This window comes from Eurypyga helias, unplaced genomic scaffold, assembly GCF_000690775.1.
Source record: "Eurypyga helias isolate BGI_N326 unplaced genomic scaffold, ASM69077v1 scaffold18356, whole genome shotgun sequence".
Taxonomy (NCBI): domain Eukaryota; kingdom Metazoa; phylum Chordata; class Aves; order Eurypygiformes; family Eurypygidae; genus Eurypyga; species Eurypyga helias.
The window spans coordinates 30,096-39,846 of NW_010258729.1; the positions used below are offsets into that span (position 1 = coordinate 30,096).

Here is a 9,751-nt window from a genome sequence, read left to right on the forward strand (position 1 = left end):
GGGAGACACATTTATCCCCTCTCTTTAGTCCGTGCAGGGGATGTCACACACAATACATGCTGATGAGCCCGTGCGGGAGACAGACACTGCGGTGCAGAAGCATCATCCGTGTTTACGTGGAAACCTGGTTTTAAAACAGCAAGTCAGTTCTGGGCATCACCCCTGAGCAGTGGGGCTGGTGCAGAAAGCTGTGGTCCGTGGCTGGGACATTTCCCCACCGTCACGAACAGGCTTTGCTGTAAGGATCCGTGCCCAGCTGCTCCCGACAAGCCCGCAAGGCTCCGCGAGGGAGCTGGACCTGGAGCGTCCGTGCACGGGTGGTTGCTGGCCGCTGACATCCCAACCCCAGCAGTGCCCCTGCACAGCAGAAGGATCAGTAGTCGTGGGGTTTGGGCCATCTCTAGCCCTTGCCTCCCTTCCAGGTGCCAGGATCCATGGGGGTGCACAGGGAGAGTGGGGGCCCCAGCACTGTGCCTCAGTTTCCCCACCTGTAAAACAAGACCAAAGGCCTCAGTCTGTGCCTCTCTCCAGCCTGCACTTTTGGGGGTAATTAGCAGAGGCATGCTGGAAGGGGCAGTCCTAATCTTCTATTATTGCCTACCAGAAGGGCTGGAGGTGATGGGGGGGGGCAGAACTGGTGACCACAGGGGTGGTGGCAGCTCACGGTTTGGGATGCAGAGTAACGGATGTGCTAGTGGCTGATGGAGAGTGGGTACCACTGCTCACCCCAGCGTGCCAGCCTGACTGGGGCAGTGCCCATGCCAGAGCCAGGCAGGATGGTCTTTATCTCCTCCCTGTCCCACCCCCCCGCCTTGTTTTGCCTGGTGCTGACGGACTCTTCCCTCTCTTTAATTGTTTCACGTGTGCAAACACTGTAAACTTCAGTGGCTCTGAGGCTAATTCCATCGGGCAGGAGTAACACAGGGCAACTTCTGCAGATGCCTCACCATGATGTGGTATTTGGTTAACATTCAAGTGATTTGGGTTTAATTCACAGCTCCTGTAATGGGGATGGGCAGGAGAGACCTTGCTGGAGCAGGAGCTTCTGTCAGGATGGTGTGATGCAGGAGTGACCCACGGGGGATTTCTTGTGTCATGTGGAGCTAGAGCTGTGCTGGGGGCTCTGGGAGCCTGCTCAGGGGTGCTGGTTTGGGAAAAGCCAGGCTCAGAAGTGGAGCTGTGCAAGCACTGTGTCGCTCTGTGGTGGGGTGGCCTGGGGAGCTGGGTTGGGTGGGCTCTGCAGGAGGCCTGGGCTGGTGCACACCCCTGTCACGAGTGGTGCATGGTCTCAGTGGGTCCTGCTCAAGGCTGGACATGAGGAAGGGTGTCCTGGAGAGTGCGGGGAAGGTCTCCCCAGGGTTCAGCACGCTGCATGGGGAAGGCACAGCAATGGAAGGGGAAGTGCTCACTTTTACCTCTGTGGATCTTGTCAAAGGCATGTGCAGAGGAAAAGACAAGCCCCTGGGACGGAGAAATGCTGACCCTCTCAATGCAGGGACTGTGGGAGAGCCCAGCAGTGGCAGAAATAACTGCATCGTTGCAGCCCTGCCCCAAAATAGAGATGGGGAGTGGAGAGCCCTGCGGCTGCAGGCACCTTGAGCCGTTCAGGAGGCCACAAGGACCCTTCGCTTCCTTCCCTTGAGTCCTTTGGAGTCAGACGCTTGCTGCGGGGCAAATCCGCCTTCAGTGCGGAGTGGATGTTAAGCCTGGATGTCAGGCTTGCTCTTGGGAAGGGCTACCAGCAAACCTGCCTGGTGCTGGGGGCTGTCCAGCATTGCCTGGGAGCTCAGGGGTCCCTGCTTGTCTTGCTGCTGGCAGCTCCCTGCACCCTTTGCAGCATCCCAGAGTGAGCTGTGCCTCAGCCTGCCTGCGCCAGCTGGGTCACACCATCGCAGTCCTGGGAGCCATGGAGCAGCCAGCTCTCCAAATGCTTAGTTAAATTATATTTATTTTTAAAATTCTTGAATCTTCTTGGCAGGAAATAGAATTTCCCTAAAGAGATTTCTCTAGCGGGTGAGCAGGGCTGGCAGTCTGAATCAAGGAACCCTCCTGTCTTCCCAGCAGTCTCTTTAGGAGCTGACATTGGTGCAGTCTTTGATTAAAGCAAGAACTTGTCCTCCCCAGCCCCTGGCAGGAACTCACACATATGGTCCCTTGCAGCGGCTGTTGGTCCCTGGCGCGAGGCCACTGCATCCGTCTGTACCCGCTGGTTACTCCGGAGTGGATGGGGTCCTCTGAGGATGCCTGCCTACCTGGCACAGGCCGCTGCAGGTCCTCTGCAATCACATCCCTGCTCCAAGCCCCTCTCAGCCTGGGTTTACAGTGGGGGAGGCTGCTGGTGGAGCTGAGCGATGCCCCTCACCCTGCAACACCCTGTAAAGGAGATGCTGCAGCGTTCATCAGCTCCATCCCTTCTGCAGAGCTCTGCCTGCTCGAGCTGCTCCCCCGACCCCCTTCCCGCAACAGAGCTGGGGAAGGAGAGCAGAGCTTGGCTGCAATCCACTGCTTGGATGGCATTCCCGAACATTAATTTGCTGGAGTGGTCCAGTGCTTAGATAGCGTGCTTGATGCTAGTCATCGCTGGAGGAAGCTAGCTGGGGAGCAGGTTTGTCTTTGAGTGATTTCAGAACAAAATATGTTGGAAACAGCCTGGAAGTGTCTTTATAGTGATGCAGACCCAGCTCGGGAAGCAAAACTTTGCCCCAGTGGGAGCTGGGGGGAAGTCGTTAGCATTGTATGTAGCCCACTTAGCATCCCTGGATCCCGTGCTCCAAATAATTCCTCCCAAATAACATTTAATTCATTCCATTTATTAATAATTAGATCTGAGTCATCCCACCAGGTGTGATGTGTGCACGCTGTGCGGGGGAGACGTGTTTTCAGGACAAAACCTGGGGAAAAAAGAAATTACCTGGGGCAGGTGAGGAACCAGAACAAGCACTTCCCTGTGTTTCCAACACACCGTGCGACATCCACGGGGACCAAGAGCTGCTTTTCCCTGCAGTGAGGATCAGAGACTTTCTGCAGTGACCCAGTACCCTGCTGCAAAATAAGGCAAAAACTGCTTCTCCTGGGTTAAAAGCGTGAGCTGGGGGGAACCCAGGTGTGCTCTGACCCTGCTCTGCCTCAGGGCTGCTCGGCCCAGCGCCGCAGCGAGGACTGGACTTTCCAGGTTCCGTTCAGGGCTTATGGACCTTCAGGGCAGGCAGGGAGTTACTGGAGTTACTGGATAGGGCTGGGGTTGTTTCTCCAGATGAAATCTCACTTTTTGCAGCAGGTCAGAGGATGCCAAGCAGCGCGGGTGGCTCTGTGCGCAGCACCAGCAGCCCTTGGAGCCGGGCACATCCCTTCCGCGTGCGCCGGGTGGGAGAGACGGGCACGGTTGTGACAACAGCGACAAATCCTCCTAGTCACAACATTGTCGGGAGCGCTCGCAATTACGGGCTGAGGCTGTTGTGTGCGCTAAATATAGAGCCCTGGTCCTCGCACACTTAAGGAAACAAATGATCTGATGAGCATCTTTCTGCTGAAATATGAGCCCATTTATTAAGCTAAATGGACGTGAAATGCAAATGTGAGGTTACTTTTCAGCTATTTCCAAATAATAATTAAAGCCTCATGGGACTGCTCATTAGGCGCATTTGCTGGTGACTCCCCATCCTCTCCCCAGTGTGGATGAGGGATCCTGGGGATCCCTGGTGCATGGGGTGGATGGTGAGTACCAAGCCCTGAGGTGCAGGTCTGTTCCCAAGGCTGATGTGGGGACAGTTGGGACCCCAGCACTACCCTAACCAATGACTCAGGGGACCCCTACATCTTCATCATGTCTCACCTGCCAGCCCAATTCCCCAGTTTGAGCAGAGAAGTAGGCATGGGTCAACTGGTGCTGCACGGGAGCATCCAGCTTTGAAACACATCTTGAGTGAGTGGCTCTAGCTGCCTGCGTCTGCTGTCCCAGGGGAGGGGGACGGGGACGGCAGTCATGAGGGTCCCTAGGCCTCGTGCAGGGCACAGACTGCTCCATCACGGCTGAAGAAGCAGCTCCTGCCTGCAGTGAGCCTACGGTGCAGAGGGAAGGCTGTGGTGCTGTGTGTCCGGGGCTGGGATGCAACCACTTGCCCAGCACCCTGACGGGACCCCCGACTCCGCTCCTGCAGCTCATAGGTCTCTGTTCCCATCCAGGTGAAGAGCGTGAACCTGTCTGACGGGGAGGTGCTCTCCATCCGGGGGGTGGATGGCGAGGCACTGGTGGTCCTGGCCAACCAGACCCTGCTAGTGGAGGGCCAGGTGATCCGCAGCCCCACCAACACCATCTCCGTCTACTTCCGCACCTTCCAGGATGAGGTGGTGGGGACCTTCCAGCTCCACTACCAGGGTGGGTGACTCCCCGCCGCGGGCGTGCAAGGGGGGGTGGGATGGGGCATCAGTCCTTTGGGGCTCAGCCCCACCGGGCTGCGGGGGTGGAAAGGTGCCGGGCTCTGCCCTCTCAGACCAGCTGGGCTCCTGTTTCACTGCATGCCCATGCTCAGAGCATTGGTGGGGGCAAGCAAACCCACCACTGGTGGGTTTTAACATGCACCAACGGACCCCAGCAGTGTCTATGCTCCCCACACCCACCTTGCCCCATTTCCTTCCCCATGCAGCAGCTTTTCCTGCACAGACTCAGGCTGCAAGTCTATTTTATTCCTTGAAGAGCTATAAAAAATAGATGAGTTCCAGCAATTTTTTAAAATAGAAACTGGGTCTGAGCAAAAGCAGTAACAGGTGAAGAAGCAGCAGCGGGGCGGTTTGTCAGTGCTCTGCAGCTGGCACCTGGCAGTAGGTCTGTCCGTGGCACCGTGGGCACATCCAGCATGACATGCTGAGAGCAGACAAGCTCTAAGCTCTGCAACACGTGTGCTTGTTCCAGTGTTTATGCTGAGCTGCAACTTTCCACGGAGACCTGACTTCGGAGACGTCACCGTGATGGATTTGCACTCGGGTGGAATAGCTCATTTTCACTGTCACCTGGGCTACGAGCTGCAGGGTCCCAGGGTGCTTACGTGCATCAACGCGTCGAGGCCGCACTGGAGCAGCCCGGAGCCAATCTGCTCAGGTACACTCCTCGTTAGCCTCAGTTCTAAGAAAAACTGGAATCCCTAAAGAAAAAAAGTAAAATTAGAGTTGCTTTCTTTACGCTGTGAGTTGAATGCAGCCCTGGGACCGTGAAAGCAATGCCCAGCTCTGCAGAGTGCAACTCAAGGTGCTGCGGGTTTTTGCTGTCAGTGGCAGCAGAATTTGCCTGCTAATTAGGCAGGTGAGGGAAAGGAAATTACAGGTTTTACGTGCATGTGTGAGCATATATGTGTGTACATAAAACAAAGCAAAGCCAGGCCAGGGGTTTATGCATCAAGTACTGCTGAGAAGAGCTGGGCAGGCATCAGTGGAGGGGTTCATCCTCGGCTGTGCAGACCCCTGGGTGCAAATGTTTGCCCGTGCCCTCCGCCTTGCCCTGTCTCCTTGCCCGTCTCAGCGGGGCTGTGCTCTCTCGGCAGCGCCCTGCGGCGGGACGGTCCACAATGCCACCATCGGCCGCGTCCTCTCACCCAGCTACACAGGGAACCAGTCGAGCAGCATGTACTGCGTGTGGGCCATTGGGGCACCCCCGGGCCAGAAACTGCACCTGCACTTTGAGAAGCTCCTGCTGACCGAGAAGGACAGGTGAGGCTCCGGGAGCCGCTCGGGTGCTGCTGGTCGATGGCGAGATCCACAGTGAGCCCGTTTCCCTGCACCCCCAGAAGAGTGGAGAGCTTTGCTCTGCTCAGGATGAGGAGCAAGGAGCTTTGCCGGGGCTTGGATGCTCCCAGGCGGTCTTGGCTCCTCCACCTCACACCTCCTGCCCTCCCAGTGCCCGGGCTGAGGGTGTCCTGGGAGGCAACACCCGACCCAAGGTCAAGGTGCAGCACAGAAGAGGCTGCCAGCCAGAGGATGGTGAGGGTGGGGGCAGAGAAGGGTGCTGGTGCAGAAGAGGAGGTTCCTGATTTAGGTCTCCAAGTGCTCAGGAAGGTCTTTGAGCAAAAAGAGCTGCAGGAGGCAGGTGCAGAGCACCAGCCCCTGCAATCCCGAGGCCCTGTGCTTTGTGCCGGGGAATCTTGCTAGAATCCTGATCCTGCTAGCTGTGGGGTGATACGTTCTGCTGTGTCACACCATCATCTCCTCCTCCCGAGTACCCAGCGCTGCTCCTCACCACGGCGCAAGAAGCCGCAAGTCCCACGCGATCAGCATCCCTAACACAAAGCGCACGCTCACGGGGCTGATGCTTGTGTTTAAACAGCGTTAACATTCAGTCTGGTAACGGGCAGTAAAGCAGGTTTATGGCTTGTAGTAAAACCAAAGGATAGAGCCTCTGTTTATGACACAGTAAAAGAGACTTAAAATTCGCCATTCCGGATGGCGAATTTTTGTTTGCACGATTTCTGTAAAATGCCATATTCTGGGAGCACCAGAGAGTGGGCGCTGGCAAGGAGAGGGGCTGGGTGGGACACGGGGACACTTCTCCCACATAACGTGCCGTGTCCTCCCGTGCAGGATGGTGGTTTACAGCGGGGACACAAACCAGTCCGCTGTCCTCTACGACTCGCTGCGTGCCGACAGCGTGCCCTTCGAAGGGGTGATCAGCGACGGCTCCTCCATGAGGATTGACTTCCTTGCTGAGGAGCCTGCAGCCGCCACGGCTTTCAACATACGCTTTGAAGGTGATGGGGTCTCATTTTGGTATCCCTGAAAGCAGCTGGATGGCCTCAGTCAGCACTCCCGAGCCTGGGACGCTTGGGCACTTATCTGAGATATGGATGTAGGAAGGGTCTTGTCTGCCCCTGGCACTGGCAGAGCCGGTGCTTGCTGTGCCACTGTCCCCATGTCACTGTAGGCATGCAGGGCAACCCAAACGTCACCCGATGCTGGACTACTTTGGGGAATACTTTTGCCTAGCAAGAAATAGGAAAAGAAATAGTGAAATCCCATTTACTTCAAAAGAAAGGTCTGTTGGTGAGCTGAATGTCCACGGGACGTGTCTCTTGTGCCCACCGTGGGGCAGCCTGGGGGCAGTGGGTGCTGTGTCCAAAATGGGGCCACTCCAAACCCTGGCAAAGGTGATTGGTGCCATGGGAATCACACAGCCTGAAGCAACCATCACCACCAAAGGCCAATCTGTCCCATTGCCCAGTCCCTGTAGCGCCGCACCTCTGCATCTGGAGCCCACACCAGCCGTGGGGACGGGGGCTGTCCTGGCTCCTGCCCTTGCTGCAACACGTGCTCAGCAGGCTGCCTTCCTCCAGACCCATCCCCCTCTGGGGATGGAGCACTGGCAAGCCCTGGGCAGCTCACACAGATTCGCTCCAGTTGTCATTTAAGTGCATCCTGCTGCCGGGATCAGTCCCGTGGGAGCCCTGTGCCTCAGTATCCTGCAGTAATCCCAAGGTAGATTGCTCAGCAAATACAGCAACTGGCAACACAGCGAATGCGTTACTGATGCTGATACACAATGGGAGTGGGGTCTGGTTAAGCCTGCATGGCTCAGGGCAGATAAACTGTTGTTAATCCTAATTGCCTGTAAAATACCCCGTGGAAGAGGCCATCCATGCACAGCGGGGATGGAGGGATGGGTTTCTAGCTGGGGACAGCAGCAGAGCTCATCTACAAACCCCCAGAGCTGAAGGTGTGAGGGGTGGAGGAAAGCAGCGCTCCCGAATCAGCTCTGTGCCCCTAGGGCTAATGGGGGGGTTCTCTTCCAGCCTTTGAGCGGGGCCACTGCTACGAGCCCTACATCCAGAACGGGAACTTCACCACCTCCGACCCTACCTACAACCTGGGCACCACCGTGGAGTTCACGTGCGACCCTGGGCACTCCCTGGAGCAGGGCCCCGCTGTCATCGAGTGTGTCAACATGCGGGACCCGTACTGGAACGACACGGAGCCGCTGTGCCGAGGTCAGTGCCTGCGGCAATGCTGGGCGGCGGGTGCGACCACCCCGGGACCCTGGGTGAGCCCTGCCTGCCTCTCGCTCCCACAGCCATGTGCGGGGGGGAGCTGACCGCCGTGGCTGGGGTGATCCTGTCCCCAAACTGGCCGGAGCCCTATGCAGAGGGGGAGGACTGCATCTGGAGGGTCCATGTCGGCGAGGAGAAGCGACTCTTCCTGGACATCCAGCTGTGAGTAGTCCAGACCTTGGTGCATGTGTCTGCCCTGCCAGTGCTCAGCCCACTTTGCTGCAGTATCCCTGCTTCCCCCTCCCCAGGGACCAGCACCGTTTTCCTGTTCTCCCTCTTGATGCTTTCCACATCCCCTGTGATGCACCCAGGGGGAGGTCCAGGGCGGTACTGAGTGCTGTTCCCTGAGTTCAAAGCACTGATACACCATCCATTGCAGTAGTTAATTGCTCCCAAGACAGCTTCTGAACTCCTCCAGAGGAAAGCAACAGGGAGCAGTGCCACAGCAGCGTGTGGCCCATGTGCAGCTGCGAGTGACACGTGGCACCAACACGACTTGGTTCACGTGGGGCTAGGAAAGCCTCGGGACACCCCTGAGCTGGAAACCTCAGTCTTTGGGCTGAACATGATACAGTGAGGGCGAGGGGCAGCGGGGGCTCTGTCTTCACAAAATGCACCAGTTCCCCTCCTGGCTGCCAGCCCGCTCCTGTGCCATGGAGCACACGGCTTGGAAGGCAGCAGGGAGCAGAGCAGAGGTGCCCAGCACAGCCCCGGCTGCCCTGCCCAGGCACAGGCTGGCACAGCAACACTGGCTGCACGTGCCAGGGGTCAGAGTGGTATGGGATTTGATGCCAGGCTGGGAACCCTTGGCATGATAATGCTGCTGACGCAAAGGGAAGCTTCTTTGATGCTATTTTGGTATTTCAAGAGGAGGGTGTGTTTCAAGTAGGGGTTTAGAGGCATAAAGGTTTTAAATCTTTCTGTAAAATCACAAGTTGGAGCTCCCAGTGCACCTTAGTGGGTGCTTGGGCTGAGCAGAACTGGAAGCCAAGCGATTTGAAGTCTTCAGACATAAATGTCACTGAGAAAATCATGTTTGACAGAAAGCAGAGATTTACTACAAATGTCAGCTTGCCACGGGGATTAGCTGGGCGCCTTCCAAGAACATTCTTAATAAAACATTTGGGAATCATCTCGGGCATCTCCAAACAGGGCTGAATTAGACGGGACGACGTGCAAGACGGGTCCCACAGTGACGGAGCACGTCCTGGGCCCACAGGCACAGCGCACACCCAGCCAGCCAGATCCTGCCCGTGTGCCGGAGTCCGGGCTTGATGGGAAATTCAGCCTCAGACCTGATGGAGACTCATCCTGCGGGACCAAGCGAATCCTGATGCGCTCTCCCATGGGGAAGGGGAGACGTGGTGTCCCCACCCCAAGCCCAGTAGCCGAGCGCTCACTGCGCTCCCCAGCACTGCTGAACTTGGGGACGCAGGCCCCGGCAGAGCAGCGGGCATGGGGGTCTCTGTGCCCACCCTTGGGCTTGATCCGATGGGTTCACCCGCGCGACCGCTACCCGCAGCGAGCAGGGGGGCTGCAGCCGGCAGGTCCCTGAGCGATAAAAGGTATCCTCCCCCCCCCGGGGAATGGCCTGCCATCGCCTGCTCTTGGAAACAGGGAGCCAGACCCTTGTCGCCGCCGGCTCCAGGGGCAGCCCCATCCCTGCTGCCCAGGGGGGCTCAGGCAGTGCGGGCGCTGGCTCTGGAGCGGGACCCCGGCCCGGC

At 57.5% G+C, this 9,751-nt stretch overlaps 1 protein-coding gene across 1 annotated transcript in view; it reads left to right on the top strand.

The window, feature by feature from the left end:
• Positions 1–8,193, top strand: part of SEZ6L (seizure related 6 homolog (mouse)-like) — a gene marked incomplete at its 5' end in the record, with an annotated part of 11,003 nt that extends 2,810 nt beyond the window's left edge. The window contains 6 exons of the mRNA XM_010154464.1: positions 4,183–4,375; positions 4,910–5,095; positions 5,535–5,700; positions 6,568–6,734; positions 7,773–7,967; positions 8,051–8,193. Of these exons, the coding sequence (XP_010152766.1) occupies positions 4,183–4,375; positions 4,910–5,095; positions 5,535–5,700; positions 6,568–6,734; positions 7,773–7,967; positions 8,051–8,193 (1,050 nt within the window). The remainder of the gene's footprint in view (positions 1–4,182; positions 4,376–4,909; positions 5,096–5,534; positions 5,701–6,567; positions 6,735–7,772; positions 7,968–8,050) is intronic.
• Between the last annotated feature and the right edge of the window lie 1,558 nt (positions 8,194–9,751).